Raw genomic sequence first — 20360 nt, 5'->3', positions numbered from 1 at the left:
CTATTGGCTTTTTATTTTTTTGCTGACCTACATAGTCTATGTATGCATTGCAGCATTAAGCTTTGTATAGTCATGTTTTTGAATGGTTGTGCATCATTCCCTCAGTTTGCCTTGAGATGGAAGAAATACGAATTTCAATGTTGGACTTCCTGCTTTCAATGATGTAAAAATCATCAGTCCTATTCATGGGTTTCATTGAAATCCGTATTTCTCCCATCTCAAGGCAAAATGAGGGAACGATGCACGACCATTCAAAAACATGACTGGTTTTCTAAAGATACAAAGCTTAATGCTAATCGGTGAAGTGTCCCTTTAAACCTCTCAGTTGAGTACATAAATAGTCAAATATTGACTATTCTTAAGCAAACTGATTTATTTATTTATTTATTAAAATGAAACTCAAATGTGGTGGAATCTTCTAATCACAGATCAAACCAAGGTCTTACAGGTTGTAAGAAACCTTTACGGTCTGGATTTGGCCTGCTCTGTGGAAGTGTGACCCCACTGCTCTAGGCTCTAATAGTCAGATACAGTGCACCCAGAAAGTTTTCAGATCCTTCAGGTTTTCCCCAATGTTTCAGACGCCTCTTAAAATTGACTAATTATTATAATATTTAGTAATAATTTAAACAAAAACCTGCCCACCCAGCTAAATTGAGTAATTGGGGTCGACGGGCGTTGGTCAGACAAATAACCAAGGACCCAATGGCCACCATGGATGAGACCCACATTATACATCAACATTGGAAATGACTCGATCGAATGCTTCAGACCCCGGATGCACTCTTAAAACGATTATATTGGTTTTTTTTTTTAAATGTCTCCATGTCCAGATAGGGACAACACAGTTTGTGTTGTTTCTAAAACATTACTTGACACAATTGTGTCACGCAGCTCTTTGCCTCCTCTTGTGCTTGCGGCTCCTCAACTGATTCTCACTTCTCCTTGGATATTTCTGAATGAATTTCATTATTTGACAGTTATTAAAATAATGTTTCCGTCATGTGTTTGATAGGAATCTAACCCCAAAAGAAACCTCATATTTGCCTCTTTAGCCAGGCTTATTGCTATTGTTGCCATCAGGAAAATGTAGCCTGAAGCTAAGCACAAATAGAAGGATAAACAAGACAAGGATTTGTTTTCTTGTAGCATACTCTTCATTCCAAAATATTCTATAACCAAAAGAACACCAAAAGGTGCTACACATTAGTTTAGTAGGTATGCCAAACTTAGCTGATGCAGAAAGCTTAAAATCTGAACTTTTCCCATGGGTTTTCCAAAAGGTGCAGACCTTTGAAAGTACAAAGTAAAGGTGATCTTTTTAAACATCAGACAAGCAGACTTGTTTTCTTTTTGTTCATTTAAATTAACAGAACGCTTGACCTACCAATCCAACAGTCACATTGACTATATCGTTGTTACATTGGAGCATTGCTCATGGTAATAAGTCATTCAGTGAGGGGGGGATTTGTGATGTGTTTCAGATATTTTTGTTGCTTGCTAGTCATTCCTAAAAAAAATGATCATGTATAGCATCTGCCAAGTGTCTCACTTCAATTGAAAAACAGAAGAGCTATTTAAACTGTAACCCTAAAGTATGTCTCATTAGGCGTAGGTCTATTAGGTCACGGTTACTGTTGTAGTGTGAGCATCTTTTTTGTTGTGCAGCTCTTTTGAGTCGTGTGGGATTTTTTGGGCTCCCCTATAAACTTTTTCCTTTTTTACACATATTTCACACTTATTCTAAGCAGTCTTGGATTGTAAAGTTTTTTTCCTGTATCTTTAAGAAGTGAATTAGTCAACTAGAGTGAAGTTTGACTTGTGCGGTACTGTATAGTGCCACCATAGTGATGAAAACGAAAATACTGACAAAAATAGTATGCAAATGAAGATAAGTCACCATTATCACTATTATTCTGGGCCATCTAAAATCTAGTTAGATGACTGAAATGTCAAGAACCTCAACTTTAAAGCTTTAAAGTTAGCCCCCTATTAGAGGTATAGTTTTGGTGTGTTTTTTTGTGTGTGTGTATTTTCACATTTATTATGATGCATGATATACAATATGACGTATAAACAAACCTGAACAGCCCAGGATTTAGACATGTAGTTTTGGGTTGCAGCACAGAACATGCCCGAGAGCTTTTATAGAGAGGTGGGAAATCCTTAATTACTTGTAAAATGAGAATTAATTCAATTGTCTCGGTACTGCAAAGTTTAGTCCTTAATTCTAACATACAATTATCCAACATAACCAAATATGTTGAGGTACAGTAGGCTACTGAGGGTAATGTCAAGTGTTTCCCCTGATAATGAAGCTACCCATAACATGTCCCTATCAACCTAGATGGGAGGAGCTCTACAGCATCTTTAACTTTTACGGTGAATGAGGTTTATACTAATAAATGCCCCACACGGAGCAGATTTGGTAAACACTTCTCTTTATTTCTTGCGTGCTGAAGACAAAAACATGTAGTTACACAGGAAGAGCTGTGTGTGCAGCCAGGCATGCGCCAAGTGATGAAACCAAGAATGGGTGGCTTCCTTTCCCCTTGATGTCTGAAAGAGGCCTCACCACCACCACCACCACCACCGCTGTTTTCCAAGGTGGAGCTTTAACAGTCAGTCGGTGCATGAGACTGTGAGACTCACTAACGTCTGCACTTGTGTGTACCCCAATTCAGTTTGTTGTCGTTGTCAGTTTTTTCTACCTTCACAGATACTGGAACTACAAATGGATATGATGGAATGGTGTCTAGTCGTTTGGCTAATTGTTTTACCCCCAGCTCTAGGTGAGTAATAGCAGAATGACTCCCCAGATAGCAAACCCCTTTGGGCCGGACCCGCATAAAAGCCTCTAGATCCGGACGTAGCTTACACACGGTTTCTGGCTAAGGACCAGATTTGGGCCGGTTAGACTTTTCAGCTTTAACTGCAGTGCTGTTTTTCTTACGATCAGCAGATCTGGCCCAGATCCACTTACCACATCGGAACCAAAGCTTCCTCAAAGACAGTTCACTGATGTGGCCCACATCTGTAATACGGACCTAGACCACCTTCAAACTATTCAACGAGGCCAATCACAGCCAAATAGCTTACAAACAAAACTTATAACTGATCCTCGCTTATTTCCAGATAATCTGGTAAAAAATCACCCTAGATATGATTTCAAAATCATATCCAGCTAACATTTTGGGGGGGTGCAAGTAAAGTTTTTATTGTTGTTGTTGTTATTGTTGTTGTTGTTGGTTTGTTTGGGCAGCAATTTTCCATGAAAAGGCCACCTGCTTGCTGATCGCACGCCTACCTGGACTATTGACAACTACAACTGCTTTACAAATATAATACATTCTTAAAAATATATACAGCATATAAGGTCCATATAAGGCCACATCCGCCTGACAGTCTACCTCCGTTTTGGCTACGGGCACCGGACCCGATCCGCCTCGCCAGCGCGCCTTCATTCACCGGGTCCGCGACGGACCCTGTACGGATGCATACACCGAACGCGCCCTAACGGTTTATTTCATCAGTTTTCTCGCTGATGAAGTGCTGCCGAGTGTGAGACAAAACGGTGGCGTCTGAAGGCTCACTGTAAGTATGCTCCTATATGCTTTATTTATGCAATTACCTAGTCTATCCAGTGAAAACGTACTTCCATAACACAAGTTACCTACTTATCTAGCTTTGTTTGCTGATCGATCCGAAAATGTGTTATAATGGCCCTTAGGTCTATGTAATGGCCGGCTGATGGTAGCTCACATTTACATACCAGCTAGCTGCTAGCCGCTAACGTGTAGCTTGCGCAAGCTAATTTAGCTCCTGTCCAACTTTATGAACTTTTAAAAAAATGTATAATTAACTCAATACTGAATTTAAAATGAGCGCAACTTGATTTGACGGTAACCTTATGTGTTTGCCCGTGAACAACAAAAGTTGCCTTGCGTGAGCTAGCATTAGCAGGCTAGCTTGTTGGCCAACGATAACTTAAAGTTGTTACACAAACATAATAGTTTTTTGTTAACGTTATGAAAGCTTAGATGTTGGACTCGGGAGTCTTTTCTCCCGAGAGAAAACATTTCGTATGTGTTTAAACCTCATTTCATTCTGGGAGGGAGGCTGATTTCACATTGTTTCCCTGTCCTGATTTGAAATGCTGATTTTAAATTATGAACGACGTTAGCGGCTGGTTCCAAAACGTAAACTAATTAGCTGCTAGGCAGAAGCTATGCGCCCTGTCACCCTCATGCTCAGACATTGTTGACACTTTTAGAAGGCAGGAACAAAACAGCTTCGGGATTCATGCCCTTATATTTTGTACACGTTAGTGAGAAACCAACTAACTGGCCTACTAGTCAATCTAAATAGTAGAGATTCCTCCCTAACTTTTATTAAGTAAGGGCACAAATTCCGAAGCCATTTGTTTTATGTAGAAATACTGCCGTCTACGAGTTCATTTAATGATGTTGAAAGTTTCTTAGAGTAAGATTTGACTGAAAAGGGACAATTATAGAAGAGGCAGTAGTTGACTTGATGTATATCCTTGCTTTGCCTTGTCACAGACCAGACTGTTTTCAATGTTTAGAATGGGGTGTAATATTAAGTATTGATAAATATTTGGCTATTTCTTTCTGATGATGAGAGTAATGCATATTTATGTATCTGTATTACAGGTCATTCACAAGTCTGGTTTGGGGGTCTACCCTTGCTCATCCTGGCCTGCCACCCAAGTAAAGTAAGCTATACAGTTTTACATTTGATCTATTTGACTTTTGGTCCACACATTAATAACACAAATAACCATATGCCTTTGTAAGTGGTGTTACCAGTTCAGGATGAATTGAAGGTACATGTCAAAATACATGACTGCCTTTGTCTGCTGAAATAAAAATCCACCTAATACCTCAAAAGCTCTCTAAAGAAATGTACATATATATTTTTTTTTTCCAGAAGAGAAATAACCACAGGCCTCTGCAACTGCTGTTTCCAGGTAAGGATCAAAGCTTCGGGATTCGTGCACTTATATTTTGTACACATTAGTGAGAAACCGGCTAACGGGCCTACTATTCAATCTAAAAAGTCTTGTTTCCAAGTGACTCTTTAGACTGAATAGTAGAGATTCCTCCCTAACTTTTATAAAGTGTAAGGGCACAAATCCCGAAGCCATTTGTTTAATGCAGAAATACCGCTGTCTACAAGTTCATTTAATGATGTTGAAAGTTTCTTGGAGTAAGATTTGACTGAAAAGGGACATTTTAGAAGAGGCAGTTAGTTGACTTGATGTATATCCTTGCTTTGCCTTGTCACAGACCAGACTGTTTTCAATGTTAAGAATGGGGTCTAATATTGGTATTGATAAATATTTGGCTATTTCTTTCTGATTATGAAAGTAATGCATATTTATGTATCTGTATTTCAGGTCATTCACAAGTGGCTCCAGTCTGGTTTGGGGGTCTACCCTTGCTCATCCTGTCCTGCCACCCAAGTAAAGTAAGCTATACAGTTTTACATTTGATCTATTTGACTTTCGGTCCACACATTAATAACACAAATAACCATATGCCTTTGTAAGTGGTGTTACCAGTTCAGGATGAATTGAAGGCACATGTCAAAATACATGACTGCCTTTGTCTGCTGAAATAAAAACCCACCTTATACCTCAAAAGCTCTCTAATGAAATGTACATTTTTTTTTTTTTTTTTTTTTTCAGAAGAGAAATAACTACAGGCCTCTGTAACTGCTGTTTCCAGGTAAGGATCAAAGCTTCGGGATTCGTGCCCTTATATTTTGTACACGCTAGTGAGAAACCCGCTAACTGGCCTACTATTCAATCTAAAAAGTCTTGTTTCCAAGTGACTTTTTAGACTGAATAGTAGAGATTCCTCCCTAACTTTTATAAAGTGTAAGGGCAAAAATCCCGAAGCCATTTGTTTTATGCAGAAATACTGCCTTCTACAAGTTCATTTAATGATGTTGAAAGTTTCTTGGATTAAGATTTGACTGAAAAGGGGCAATATAGAAGAGGCAGTAGTTGACTTGATGCATATATTCGCTTTGCCTTGTCATAGACCAGACTGTTTTCAATGTTTAGAATATATGGGAAGGGAAGCTAAAATTAAAATATTCTCTGGATCCCAAAATAATGCTATTTTCTAATGGGGTGTAATATTGGTATTGATAAATATTTGGCTATTTCTTTCTGATGATGAAAGTAATGCATATTCATGTATCTGTGTTAAAGGTCATTGTCACAAGTCACAAGTGGCTCCAGTCTGGTTTGGGGGTCTACCCTTGCTCATCCTGTCCTGCCACCCACACAAAGTAAGCTATACAGTTTTACATTTGATCTATTTGACTTTTGGTCCACACATTAATAATACAAATAACCATATGATATGCCTTTGTAAGTGGTGTTACCAGTTCAGGATGAATTGAAGGTACATGTCAACATACATGAATCCCTTTGTCTGCTGTAATAAAAATCCACCTTATGCCTCAAAAGCTAATGGAATGCACATATTTTTTTATTTCAGAAGAGAAATAACTACAGGCCTCTGCAACTGCTGTCTCTAGGTAAGGATGAATTGAGATACATTCAACATAAAATATATATAGCCTATATGTATATACAATTCTTTATTCTACATGCTGAAATGTCTGATATTCATGACCGCACACTTCATGCAGATTATATTCACATTACAACTCCACCTCTTTAATTCAGCTGTCTGATTGAAGCCTCAAAATATTGTAAACAAAGTAACATAGTTGGCTAGCTTGTCATAGTCTACTGGTTGGACTGTTCAGTTTCCCCATGTGTGTTTAAGTTTAAAAGTAGAGTAATACTTGTGTCCTTGAGAGAGGCGCTTTTGAGTCTTTTGAGTTGAAAACATTGGTATTGAGATGATCAGTCAACTTGAATGCAAGAGTTTTAATCAAATGTGCGCCGCTTGCTAACCGGATTTTATAATACGCTAATTCAGCTAGTCGTCTTCTATGCATCATTGTTTTCACGATCTGAATGTTTTATCTGGATTGCATGTGCTTGTCTAGGGGCGGGTGTCCATTGAGTGTGCACGAGAGAGAGAGAGAGAGAGAGAGAGAGCGAGAGAAATCGGGCCATTCAGACATGATATGCGGAATGTATACGGCCACCTGTTGTTCACGTCTTCTTTAGAAGTTCTGTCAATTTCTGTCAAATGCGGCCGCGCCGTTAATGCCTGACCGCGGAAGAGAGTCGTTTTCACTAGCCTTTGAATGTTTTCGTGACTGGATTCACAGGACAGTTGTGGCGGCAACATTACGGCGAAATTACCAGGTCAGCTACAGGAAAGTAGATAGTATACGGATATATGAATTCAGACATCACAGCAAAGACCACCCTACCGTACACACCGTGGACATTGTGGAAATACACGTCTGTCTGAAAACGGCTACAGTTTGGTAAAGTTGCATGCATTGTCTACAAGGAAAACTCCTTCCACCCGAGCAGCGGCAGGTGCATCAGTGCGAGCCTGCCCATATAATTTAGTAGCACACTAATAAAACGTATTTTCTTTTTCCATAGGAGCGGTACGCAAGTGTCCAGTGACAGCCCAGGCAACGGATACCGACATTCACCAATGTGCTGGCGCATGACCGAGAAGGGGGGACGTCGCAAACGCCAGTGTGAAGGAGCAAGCTAGATTCATTGATGATCATCATGTTTTGAATAAAGTTTTTTTGAAAAAAAAAGTAAACATTTTCTTCGATTCTGATTAGGGTTATTGGGGTATTGGACTATGTTAGTCGCTGGGTAATTTTCTTAGCCTTGTTTTAAAGACACCAAGCGAGAATGTTAGATTGTTAAATGTGTAGGCTACTTTATGCGGATGTAGGCCTATGATTGTTGCTTCTGACTGTAGGGTAATTAAATATAAGGTAGCCCAAACACATCATAGACTAAACATCATGTAGCCTAGCCTAACTATAAATGCCGAAAATAAGGCATAGCTGGCATCGATCCGGTACGCGGTTCCATGCCGCATCTATACGGGACTGGGCCAGCGCTGTTCCAGTTCCAGTTCAGAGCCGTGCAACGGACCCTGACCACTTCGTGGCCAATGTGCGTTTGGGCGCTGGGCCGTGTCCGTTGAACGGATCAGATGCGGATAGAACGGTAGGTGTGGGCCAGATCCACCCCAGTGTAGTTTTACTGTTTTGGTACGGGAATGGGCCAGCGCCGACCCATCTCCGGTGCAGAGCCATAAAACGAATCCTGACCACTATCGGCCCGCTGTGCGTTTGGACGCTGGACCGTGTCCGTGAGACGGATCCGGGCCGGATCGCATGATAGGTGTGGGCCAGGTCCACGCCAGAGTGGTTTTGCTATCTGGGTCAGTTGTGTCGGTCAGATTAAAGTCTATTGAATAAGGAGGATGTCCTCCCTTGTATTTAAGAATATATATTTGTGTACGTAATTTATTTATTTATCACTTAAAAGTGTTTTCCTGTGAGCTATAAACAAGTGGATTTTTATTTTCATTATTTTGAATGGCTCATTTCATAACCTGGCAGTGTAGCTTGATACTTTTGTTTTTAGGTGGCAGATGTGACTGTTATTTGTCAGCGTGAATGTAGCAGAGCTGTATTGACATCTTCATGTACTGTAGTTTTGACTGAAGTTAATCAAACCTTCGCATCTTAAAATTCTTAAAATTTGTTTTACAGTAAATGGGGAAGTGGTGTACCTCAGCCAGAAACGCAATGGTTCTATTGAGTTTGCATGCTCGACTACTTCGAGGGACCCTTTTGCCTTCTATCTGAGACGCGAGTGGCTGGAGCCCATCAAAGAAGTTCTGTTCATCCACGAAGGCCAGAATCCCACTTTTGGTCCCGGTGAAACCGGCAGGAGTCGCATCCGTGTGTTTGAGGACCTCCCCGCTGGCCAGGTGAACGTGAGCATCTCCCACCTGCAGGGCTCGGACACGGACCGCTACACCTGCGAGTTTATATTCTCCGGCGTTCCCCATGACCGCATGGAACCTGGCAGAGACACGTTTCTGCTCTATGTTGCAGATCATGGTAAGCTGGTTTTATAGTGTTATGGTTTATAACTATGTTGTGGCCCCTTCTAGCACTGAGGGGACAGTCAGTTCCTATGGATAACAAAAAAACTACATTGAATTATTCATACCTTGTAATAGTAGCTTTTCTCTAGTGTAGTCTGACACTGTAGGTTCCCCTTTTAAAACCAAATTACATGTGCCAACATTATAAATCTGTATAATGTATATAAATCAATATAAATCTGTTTCTGACCAACAACAAAACATCAAGTTGTTTTCCCAGTTCAGCGTATGGCTGTAATTTGCCATACGCGGAATAACAAAATAGTATCTGGTGTCTGTACTAATATCATAATCATAATATTGTATTTAATTTCTCATGCTATTTCTGCTGCGAAGGGAGAAGAGACCCTGTAACACTATGTTAAGCAATGTTAGGCAATTTCTTGCAGAAATTCAGAAGTACATGGTGCAATATTGCCTCACAGTAGTTGAGTAATTATTTCAACAAACACTTGCTTGATTTGTTTGATTTTATGGATTAGCGGTAAAAGGATGACGATGATGGTTTCTCATTATTTTTTTATTTGTACTAACAGAGAAGGAAGATAGAGTAGACTACTACACTGACCCCCCACCCGCCTCACACACACACCCCACCCCAGCCCTAACACAACGTTTACACGCACACACCACCACCACACGCACACACGCAAACTAGTAGGAAGGAAGGGGGTTTCATGACTTCCTGCATCAAATACCAGTTCCAGTAGCACTTTACATAATCAAAAAAATAACCACATGGTCAATTTTCTAATTTATACAAATGTTTATTTGTATAATACATCCATGAATGGCAGGCGTAGCTCAGATCAGGATACGCTGCTATGCCATTCTGACTCCCAATGCATCATACATAAATTGCAGCTTAACGTTTTTTGGTAGAACCGTGCAGGCTTTAAAGAACCCTTAGGCGTTCCTTTGATGAACTCAAAATGGTTTAACGAACTATTTAGGGGTGCCATATATGAAGCATGCAAATTTTTGGTTCTATACAGTATAGCACCTTTTTTTCCTAAGGGTGTAGTAGGGTACTCTTTTAGTGGGCCTCTTTTACGCAGTCAGATACAGCTTTGTAAGTGGCCGCTCCAAATAAGCCAATTTTGAGTTTCTCAGAGAGACCGACAGTTGTATAGCCATACTAGTACAGAATTCATACAAACAGGATTCCAAGTATTACAGAAAACCATGCACGTTTATGGAGAAAATGGACAATGCTTGACAGCACTTTGCACTTTCTTCAGGTTCAGATGAACCGCCTTGCAGCTGTTCCAGTTATACAGTTATACTGTACACCATCGCTGGAGCTGTTGGCCTTCTGCTTCTCGTCATCATTGGCCTTACAGTAGCCTATTGTGTGAGTATGAACTGAGCTCAACGTTCTGCACATCCGTTTGTAGTAGATTATCTCAACAACAAACACATTCACTCTCCGATGGCCATGCTTTGCCCTTTCGGTGTTTCCATCATAAAGGATGTAAAGATTGAAGTAAGTACCAAATCAGGGTCATGAAGATGAGCATCTCTTAATGTGGTTTAACACCTCTCAAATCTCCGCCTCTTAAACCACTCGCATTGTATGTTTTTGCGAGCCTGTCGGTGTATGTGCTCTTGAGAGTGTGCCTCTCCCAATTACTCACTTCCTCTCAACTGCACACAGGGCAAGGCGAGCAACGGCAGCAAACCACAGCCAGCCGTCCCCATCTACGAGGAGATGGCAGGCCTGCAGTCAGGCAACAACAAAGCCTTCTATAACCCTGGGGAGTTTGGGGAGAGTGAGTATGTGAAGCCCGTCCGCAGTGAGAACCCCTACTCCATCCCTTAAAGGGGCCCTGGCCTCCGGAACAATCTGCACCCAACTGAGCTCCTCATTCAGAGCGATCATTTCACCTGAAGAGTCTGGGCAGTTCACCTCTCAAGACAACACAATGTCTTTCACAAACAAAACCTATCACACTTAATACCTCAGAGGTAGAAATGCATGTTTTGCGGTTTGCTGTATCTTCACAAGTGTAATACCAGAGTGTGTTTGTTAGTGGAGCTGTGAAAGGCACAGTCAGAGAGATTTTGCTGGAAGTCGCGTTTGTGTTGATGTTTACATTCATTAGCAGATGCTTTTGTGCAAAAAAACATACATTATATTTTAACCAAGGACTAAACAAAACATACCAGAGCGGTACCTTCAGTATTCCCAGAGAATTTCCATGCAGGGTTTCGTTTTTGTTTGGGGCAGGCTGCCACCAAACTAGTGTTGTGAGATGAATGTGACAAAAATGATGGGCTAGAAATCACGCAAAATCCCCGACTGAGCCTTTAATAGCAAAAAAAAATGATTCCTCTTTTTGTATCACGGCAGACGTATGACTTCATTCTAACTTACAAAACAAAAGTGTCACATCACAGCATGTGACACCCTCACATACATGTTGCTGTTGCTGTCACATGTTTTCAACTCCACACGGAAGGATGGAAAGATGTCAAAGAATGAATCAGAAGTTAATTTCTATAGAAGTATATACAGTAGGTATATAAGTATACACAGTAAAAAACATAGTGTAAATTTTACTCTTAAAGAGTTGAATTTAACTCTGTGTCAGATAACATGTGGTCCCACCCTAGATTAGTGTAAAATTTACTCTGTAGCCAGTGTAAGATTTTCAGAGTTAATTTTACTCTATTTTGTGTCAAAATTAACAATGAAATGTGTAAAAGCATTTAACACTGTGATCTGTTTACACTGTTAGAGTAAAATTATTTCACTACATAGAGTAGTTTCCACTCTAAATAGGCTATTCTTAAAATACACTATATAGTGTATATTTACTTTATTTCATTTTATTCGCAATGAAATAGCAATGTTTTTAACTGCTATAATATAAGACAACACACACCATCAGGTTCTGTAGCACCATTTATTTCCTGATAACTCCTCAGAGATAAAAATATGGGACAACGTACATAGTGGTGTCATTCTCTCCACATTCTTGCATGTTTCAGTTTCTCTTAGATCACGAAATACACCTTGGATGACTGACTTTTGCATACTCATGAATTTTCTGCACAATATCCTCCATAGAGGTCACAAAAGAATTACCAGTAGACTGGGCTACACCTGCTGCCTTTAAATCTGAAATGAGAGGCACAACTATGTTCTGACGTTAATGCTGGCTCTGACTCAAGCTCAGCCTCACATGGCTCTTCTGTGGGATTAACATTACTACCATCAAGAACACTTTGACAATGTGGTGGTTCAGCTTCAACAATAACATTCACATAACACTTACTCAGATGCTTCCTAAGACCATAAAAACTATTGAAAAAACGTGAGCGTCCCACTAGGCCACATTGAAGATGAAGAGTCCTTCCCGTACAGAGTCCATGTATTATTTTGAGGTGCTTTACTAGACTGTTTGCTTCACCAAGGACATTGTTGCAAAGAAAGCACCTCATTGTTTAATTTCAAGAGTGCCTAACGCACCATTCTTGCTCGCAACTCTGCAATTCTTGGCGTTTCCTTAGTTTTCCCCACGTCAATGTTGAAAATGGAAGTTTGCAGAAAAGTGAAAAAGTTGTTCAAGACAGGACTGTAAGATGTACCAAACACATAGTGGGCCTTGAAGAGCTCATCCAGGGCTCCGACTGAGGTGGTGGCTTGGCAGGGAAGTGCATGCTTGTCGATGGCAATGAAGAAAGAGTGAATGCTGCTTTTTATGGGTCCCTGAGCAAGGAGGTAGGGCTGCCTGCTTTGAGCGATGTTGTCCAGATGCTGCTGCACGCTTGTTCCCGTCTATAACAAAACACATTCAGCAACACTATTTATTAGATCAATATTATGAGATCACTCCAATCTCTAAACAATTTAAGGATTCAAGAATTGTATGTCACATGCATAGAATTGCCTGCGTAAAACACATGCAGTGAAATTGTAAGGTTCTACAGAAGAGAGAAAGGTTCAAATGGAAGAGTGCTGTGTGTGGGATAGGTGCTTGTAGTAGTATGCGGTGTATAACGTTGGTGTGTAGGAGGGTATGTGTGTGTGTCGTAGAAAGTGGAGTGATGACAGAAATGAGAGATAAAATGATACAATGATGTTTGAGGGGATGCACGGCTGCAGTGTGTGTGTTTTGGGGGGGGGGGGGGGGTGAGTGTAGGGTAGTGGAGTGTGGGTAGTGGTGTGGGTGGGGTAGAGTTGGGGTGTGTGTGTGTGTGTGTGATAGTAAAATTATGTTTGAGGGGGGTGTGGTGTTGATGGCTGGGTGTGGGTGGGGGCTAGTGGAATGATTGAGGGTATGTGGTGAGGGTTGGAATGATGTCTGAGGGTGTGTGGTGTTGTTAGCAGGGGGTGGGTGGGTAGTGGAGTGATGTTTGAGGGTGTGTGTTTGGAGTGTGAGGTGTTGTTGGCAGGGGTGGGTGGTGGTGGGAGGGATGAGGTTTGATAAATGTCTAGTGTACCTTTAGGAATTTGATGAGGTGATCAACTGCATTAGATGCTGATATCCTCCCTGGCCTCTTTCGTCCCTGTGCAGATGGTGGTAGCAGATGTAGCAGCAGTATGATGGTAGACATGTCACTGTCCCAGCCTAGTGGCCAACCAGTATCAGGTTAACATTATGCCTTAATTTTCCACCATCCTCAATATACTGTATTAAGCAACATGCTTCTCCACATTCAAAGACTTACCATTTTCAACTTCAGTAGTTGTCTCAGCGTTGCGCATCAAATCAAGAAGGTCTGTAGAGGGGACCAGTCCATGGCTTTCCTTAATGACTCCTGCTTTGAAAGTGGTAGGCCACCTCTCCAGGAACTTGTTGGCAGTCTGCTCACCAAACATCAGTCTAAAATCTTGTTCTATCTGTAGTTTGAAAAAGAAAACAAAAAGAAAAGGAGGACAACCTGAGTTAGTACCTTGTGCTACATTTTACAAAATTCAATACATTATACAGTATTCAATGAATGTAGATGCCATACCAGTCCTGGTGTGTCTAGGAACCGTGGAAATACTGAGAAGACCTCTGCTGATTTGTCATCATCATTGACCATGGCGTGGCGGTATATGAAAGTGACTTTCATCTTTTCACGGATGGTCTCCTCATCAGCAGTGTGTCTCAACAAAGCGATAGCGCATTCCACTTCCTCGTCAGTCAGGACTTTGTCGGCAGTAAAGGGTCTAGTACGCCCATGGCCTGGCCCACCCACTTTAGAACAAGACAATTTTGTTGTTGCTGTTTATAACTACACAGTTTTATATTATCCTTTAAACACATTTCACAGGTTGATAATTCCACCTCATGATAAATATTACCTTTAAGAGATTTACTAACTGCTGGACCTCTTTCCTCAGCAGCTTTTCGTTGAATTGTCTTCAACCGCCATGCAAGGTAGCCTGAACCACTTTCTGGATCGTAGTAATGTTCCTATGTATAATGTATGCACAGTGTGATACATTCATATGATCTCTGAGCTTTGGATAAAGGCATCTATTAAATGCATAAATGTAAATGTATATCTCAGCAGTTCGAAGGGAAAATATATTTTAAAACCTTTACTCACATAGCCATTCTGTGAAAATGGGTCTTCAAGATATGGAAACAGAGCGACAATCCCCTGTGCATACATCACTTTTACACTCCGGGGCGGAGATGTCCTGGTGTATTCAATAATCAACATTCATAGACAGCACTGAACAACATACCTAAACAATAATTGCAATGTTTAAACAATGTCTCATGATAAAATAATTGATCCATACATACCCATGTGTTTCCGTCATCTCTGCAGTAAGTATGTTGATGAACTGTCTTCTGGTTGAATCTGAAATTGATTTTGTTTTCGCATACTCCGCCATGATACGGTCACCTCCAGGCTTTGTCGTCAAGATTTTTTCAATCAGCTAAGAGATAAAATGTGCAGTATTGTATTTTGAAAAATACTTGGAAATATCAAAACAAATACGATGCACCTCAAATTAAACATGTGAATCAAACTTCCCACACACACACAACTCACAGCTTTTGCTTCGTAGTTGATGCGGCAAGGCCTTTTAGGTTGACTTCCTTCGGCTGCAACTGGCTCCTCAGCCGGGTCACACAACGAGAAGTTGAGGATCACTGTGTCAGATGCAATAGAGCATGGAGATGACGTGGACTGAGGGTTACCTGAGCATTGGGAAATAAGAACACAATTACATAGTTCAACACTTCAACTTCAACGATGTGTGTGTAGTGTTATGCAGGTAGACAGCAATTACCAGGTGCTTCATTGGCCAATGAAACCAGGAAAGGTCCATGGAACCCTTTTACGATCTCCTCAAAAACCTCACAGTCCACCTCTGTGTTAGACGGGTCATAAACCTTGATGTCCAACCGTCTGTCTTCAGCGATGTTAAATTTTAGACTCACTAGAGTAAAAGAAAGAAACAGAGCACAAAATGTTCTGATGAGAAATAATTGCAACATGCCACCACTTGACTAGGCTACTTTCAATCCAAATTTAGCGACTTACCTTCTCTCAAATCACCGAATGTTAGTTCAGGCAGCTTGATGTACTTCTGCACTCCTCCAAAGGACACACGCAGCATTTTCTGTTAAATTTAAATTTAAGGAAGGTTGAATAACTGTAAATATCCATCAAAATATTCTCTAGAATCAGAGCAAAGTCATTAGAAATCGCTAACGGTCTAATAAACACACACAGACTTATGACAATAGGTTAATTTACAGAGTGCTATAAACTTGTTAGCTGAGATTATAACCTCCTATCTTTCTAATGACGCCATTCAGCAATAATTTGTTGAAATTACTCTCAATGTCTGGTTTCAGACAGGCACAAATTAAGCACGAGAACATAACATCTTGCAAATTATTTCAATTTGGGCAGAAACCACGTTGTCAAGCTAACTTGCTAGCAGCTAACATTTTGGTAGCTACGTTAACCCAACGTCATCCACCCGGCCGAACAACTTCAATTATCACTAACCCATACATTGCACGGTATTAAGTAAATAAAGTCTGAAATGTGTCATTTTAAATAATTTCGTCATCAACGGTATTTCTTCTAAGTTCTTGACGTGGTGTTGCAGTCGAATCCATCTGAACTTGAAGTCAATGCATATTGGTTAGCTAACTACATCTATGCATGGCTAACTTAACGATTAGCTAACTACGTCTATGCATGGCTAAATTAACTTCATACGCCTAGTACCATCGTCAATGTATTGCAAAAAGTTAGTCGTCAGTGGAAACATGTCTAGCTAGATGGTGAAAACCTACAAATGTTCAAACAAACTTACCACCGACGATAGGTCTAGTGGGGGAGAGACGATTTCCAAGCAACGTGCCAGCCCGGCCAGCTCAAGCTCCAGTTCAATTCTAGAACTTTCGCGGGGAATCATCACCATGTAGAGTAGATTTTGTCATTGTGTGCATGTTGGACTTAACTCTCACTTTTGACACTACTGTTTGGACGATTTTACTCTGTGTATTGTTATAACTACTCTATCCAGAGTAAAATAGGTTTACTCTGCAATAATGACACTCCATTTTTTACTGTGTACATAGAGGACATTTTAGGGGACAGAAATTGCTGTTGTATATTCTTAGCCACTAGTTTGTTTGCTCGCATAAGCTTTTCTTTGCCGAGTAAAAAGTACAAAGGACAACTTGTTGAAATCCTGGTCCTGGTGTATCATGATGAGCAGGGGGAAATAGTTATAGTTGTTGTTCATTTCAGCCTGCATTTATTCATGTATTCCTCCACAATTTCTATGAACACGAGCAATATTTAGTTCTCATCTCAGAATGGTAGACTGTTATCTACAATCTATGCTCAGAATGCTGGTGCAAGCAGTTTTTGTGTTTTTGTTTTTGTTTTATTTGCTTGTGTGTTTGTGAGGGAGGTTGTGAGCAGTGTTGCTCTATTGCTTGATAAATGCTGATTATTGTCCAACTCTGTTCAATATTCATTATATTGAGTCTTAATTTCATTAACAGGTTCTATACAGTAGGCCCATGTACATGTAAATATGTAAAATGTTACTTTAAATGGTTGAATTCCATATGTATTGTTCTCAATTGTATTTTGAGTACATTCATGTCATCAGTAAATGGTTTTCTCTCTCAAAACTAAGTGTAGTATGTTACATGGGACACACACAGCAAACATTTTCCTCTGAATGAAAAATAAACATCATTGTTTATTTTTTTTTCTGATTAGACTACCACAAAATTCTATGTACATTATCATAATAGTAGGCTATTTCTATTTTATTTTTCGGCTACTCACCATTTTTGGCTGCTGTTGTTGAAATCTGGTGAAGTCTTTATGTCACTTGCGAAGGGAAACCCTTTAGCCTGGGTGACAACATACGCATCATAAATGAGTGTTTGAATTTGTTTTTTATTTTTATTTATTTTTTATTTCAAAATCACCAAAAACCCAGAAATCAATCTCCACCGCTTATCCAGCATGGGGCGGGTGAGTAGAGTAAGGAGGCCTTCTGGACAATTTACACAGCTTCTAAATCATCCCCATCTTTGTCAAGTAAACAATTTGATTTCCCTAAGCTGACTTTGATTCTCAAAAGAGAACTGGTCTTGGGACCCTTCGGTCACTTCTGATTTCCAAGGGCCAAAACAAGTACTGAAACTTATATTGGTACCTTAAACTTTTATCGAATTTTTAGGGAAGGTTGTAAAATGAAGCCGGGCAGCTACAGTGCTACACCCTGGGGGCATGTTCGTGAGCCCTCATGTTCATGCCCCCAGAGTGTAGCACTGTAGCTGCCTGGCAGCTCTCTGTTGGCTGCAGCAAATTGAGCTGGGTAGAACCAATTGTTTTTTTTTGTCGTACCGACAGTACTCTGTGACCTTGAGAAACCGATATCTGTGTGAAAAATCACCGTAATTCTCCTTTAATTTTCACTGCTGGTAATCCTCCATGGAAATGGGAAGTAAACGAAAGGGTCTTCAGACCAGTTCTCCTTTGAGAATCAGTCTGATATCAGCCAAGCTATAGGAAGGCCTAATTTAGACCTAGTTTAGAAGCTGTGCCAATTTAGCGCAGTTATGGCTAAGGTCAAGGCCAATGTGAAGGAGATCTGATGTTTCCACACAGCAGACTCTAGGGCAGCTGTAGGCCCACTCCTCCAACTGCAGACTACTGTGTGTACAGAATGGTTGACACACATCATGTCATGCAGTGCCAGTGCACACAAGGGCAGTCATATGCCACCCAAGCACTAATGTTGACACATACAGTATATTACTGTATGTCATGAGTGCAGGGCACAAGGCCGGTCATATGCCACCCAAGCACTGATGTGCTGACTGCTCTTGAGATCAACAAAACAAATGCATATTATTGAGATTTTAAATTAATCAAGGAGAACACACTAGCTCCCTCATACTATGAAAATGCACCTCTCAGTGTCTGGGAAAAGTCTCTAGGCCTGTTACGTGTTACATGTCAGGGTTGCCCAAAGATCACAGTAAAACTGCTAAAGCTGTAAAACTGGTAGACTTGTATTAATAACAGCAGTGTCCTCATGAAAACATTCTGAACCAAAACACTTGAGCTGTGACGTTGTCCATTGCTTACATACTAATGGAATGCTTAGACCAAAGCCATACCTAAACTTCATGTAGCTTTAAACACTGTGTAACCATAGCTTAAATGCATTCTCTGCTTTGCACATTGTTTGCAATTCTACAACACACTGCACACGATTTCTTACACGTTCAAAAGTGAAATCTCTTGTTGTCATTGAGGAAGCACTTCTAGGCAAACTGCAAGCACATAATGGTAAATGTGGGTAAAACCCACACACATACCCGAAAACACTTAGAGAAAACTGAAACCAATCAGTCTGAGGCACTACAAAATAGACGTCAGGTAAGTTACTGTGCAACTGTTCAAGTGTACAATTCTGTATTTGTCCCATTACTCCTCATTTCTAAAACCTATCAAAGAATTATTTTCAGAGGGCCAATGAGAAGTATTTGACGACCAACCACATACCTGCATGCCTCTTTTGCAAGCAATGGAAGGGGCCTGCAGGACACTGAGGTGGGGTCAGTTCAAGTGCGTATGGCACACAGGTGATACTTTCCCCGTTGCCCAACCCGAGAGGACATCACCTGTGATGTCGAGGAGGACTTGTGGCCCGGTCTGAACAAAAGGCAGGATCCATAAAGCCCCCACCCCACTCCTAGCCACACACACATACAAGAAAAACAAATGTTTTTTGTAAATAGTTGTTGAAAAATGTCAGTTGATTACTGCAGAAATTCTACTTTTGAATTTCACAGAAGACTGAGTCAGAGGAAATGAAACAGAAACACAAAGACTGCTGTGTTTTATATAGAACATCAGTGTGGTTGTTGATTTGAAAGAGTCTTTCAAACGGCACATATGTGTATGGTTTTGGTGCAATAATTTGATTTTTAGAAAGGGTTGTTGAGTTTGATGAGTTTAGACGTAGTTTTCACGTAATGAGCCAAATTCAAGTGCGTAAGCAATTAGGCAAAAGCTGCAAAACCACTGAATATGAGCAATAGCACACAAATGAACTTCCCAAAAGTTGTCCTATATATACATTTAAACCTCAAACCACCTGGTTTCCAAATTCAGTGGAAACAGATGTTGTTCCCCACACCAATGCACTGTCTTGTCAATGCTCAATTAAAGCTAGACAGCAAAATAGCACTGGGAAGTAAAATGGCGTTTTTTCTTTCAGTGCTGATATGACTAGAGATGTTCAGGCCAGACAGCCATTCAGCATCCGCCTGCTCCACAGGCAAACAGAGCGTTGTTACAGAGCCCAATGACCCCAATAACAACCACTGAACATGATGCTGAAGTATGAGTATTGCAATATTTTTACACTGACTACATGATGAATGAGTATGAGTTAGAGATGGAGTTAAAATGTGGTCCCCCCTGTGTCCTTTTTTGGTCACAACGTACACACAGAGTGTGAGTTTCACTTCAGTGAAATAATTAGATTACTTTCCCTAAGAAAATTACTAATTCCGAGGATTGTTGAATTTGGTGAGTTGTTTAGATGTAGTTTTTACGTAATGAGCCAAATTCTTGTCCTACATTTAAACCTCATACCACCTCATTTCCAAATTGAGTGGAGACAGATGCGTTTCCCCTCACCAATGCTCTTTAGTCTTGCTGATGCTCCATTTCAAAGAGCTCCTCTTGAGCCAGAGGACCATAGTGTGGATGCGCTGCCTCCATATTGACAGGGAG

The 20360-nt window shown here is 40.5% G+C and overlaps 2 protein-coding genes and 2 long non-coding RNA genes across 4 annotated transcripts; 2 read left to right on the top strand and 2 right to left on the bottom strand.

The window, feature by feature from the left end:
* Positions 1-2182: 2182 nt before the first annotated feature.
* cd7al (cd7 antigen-like) lies at positions 2183-11643 on the top strand. Its single transcript, XM_062536348.1, has 4 exons — positions 2183-2792; positions 8710-9063; positions 10352-10464; positions 10768-11643. The coding sequence occupies exons 1-4, from the start codon at positions 2735-2737 to the stop codon at positions 10930-10932; spliced, it is 690 nt and encodes a 229-aa protein (XP_062392332.1). The 5' UTR covers positions 2183-2734; the 3' UTR covers positions 10933-11643.
* LOC134080098 (uncharacterized) lies at positions 3400-7702 on the top strand. Its single transcript, XR_009939165.1, has 8 exons — positions 3400-3594; positions 4674-4735; positions 4951-4990; positions 5420-5490; positions 5711-5750; positions 6242-6321; positions 6534-6573; positions 7568-7702. It is a non-coding gene; the product is annotated as an uncharacterized LOC134080098 (long non-coding RNA).
* Positions 11644-12015: 372 nt separating the features above from the next.
* LOC134094977 (uncharacterized) lies at positions 12016-14568 on the bottom strand. Its single transcript, XM_062548465.1, has 5 exons — positions 14410-14568; positions 14076-14302; positions 13788-13959; positions 13560-13687; positions 12016-12894 (listed from the first exon to the last, which is right to left on the bottom strand). Exons 2-5 carry the CDS (start codon positions 14175-14177, stop codon positions 12577-12579), a joined length of 720 nt encoding a protein of 239 aa, XP_062404449.1. The 5' UTR covers positions 14178-14302; positions 14410-14568; the 3' UTR covers positions 12016-12576.
* Positions 14569-14675: 107 nt separating this feature from the next.
* Positions 14676-15201, bottom strand: LOC134094993 (uncharacterized). The gene is made up of 3 exons (XR_009940539.1): positions 15114-15201; positions 14861-14997; positions 14676-14751 (listed from the first exon to the last, which is right to left on the bottom strand). It is a non-coding gene; the product is annotated as an uncharacterized LOC134094993 (long non-coding RNA).
* Positions 15202-20360: the final 5159 nt, after the last annotated feature.

The sequence above is a fragment of the Sardina pilchardus genome, chromosome 1, assembly GCF_963854185.1.
Source record: "Sardina pilchardus chromosome 1, fSarPil1.1, whole genome shotgun sequence".
NCBI classification, from domain to species: domain Eukaryota; kingdom Metazoa; phylum Chordata; class Actinopteri; order Clupeiformes; family Clupeidae; genus Sardina; species Sardina pilchardus.
This window is presented reverse-complemented; position numbering and strand designations above follow the sequence as displayed.

What these genes read in the sequence shown, in the direction of transcription:
- cd7al (XM_062536348.1), top strand. Translation starts at nt 2,735, where the DNA reads ATGGATATGATGGAATGGTGTCTAGTCGTTTGGCTAATTGTTTTACCC. An exon ending in TGTTTTACCCCCAGCTCTAG is followed by an intron (nt 2,793 to 8,709) that starts GTGAGTAATAGC and finishes TTTGTTTTACAG; the next exon opens with TAAATGGGGAAGTGGTGTAC. An exon ending in GCTCTATGTTGCAGATCATG is followed by an intron (nt 9,064 to 10,351) that starts GTAAGCTGGTTT and finishes CACTTTCTTCAG; the next exon opens with GTTCAGATGAACCGCCTTGC.
- LOC134094977 (XM_062548465.1), bottom strand. Translation starts at nt 14,177, where the DNA reads ATGAAAGTCACTTTCATATACCGCCACGCCATGGTCAATGATGATGAC. An exon ending in TCCTAGACACACCAGGACTG is followed by an intron (nt 13,960 to 14,075) that starts GTATGGCATCTA and finishes TTCAAACTACAG; the next exon opens with ATAGAACAAGATTTTAGACT. An exon ending in ACCTCATCAAATTCCTAAAG is followed by an intron (nt 12,895 to 13,559) that starts GTACACTAGACA and finishes GTTTTGTTATAG; the next exon opens with ACGGGAACAAGCGTGCAGCA.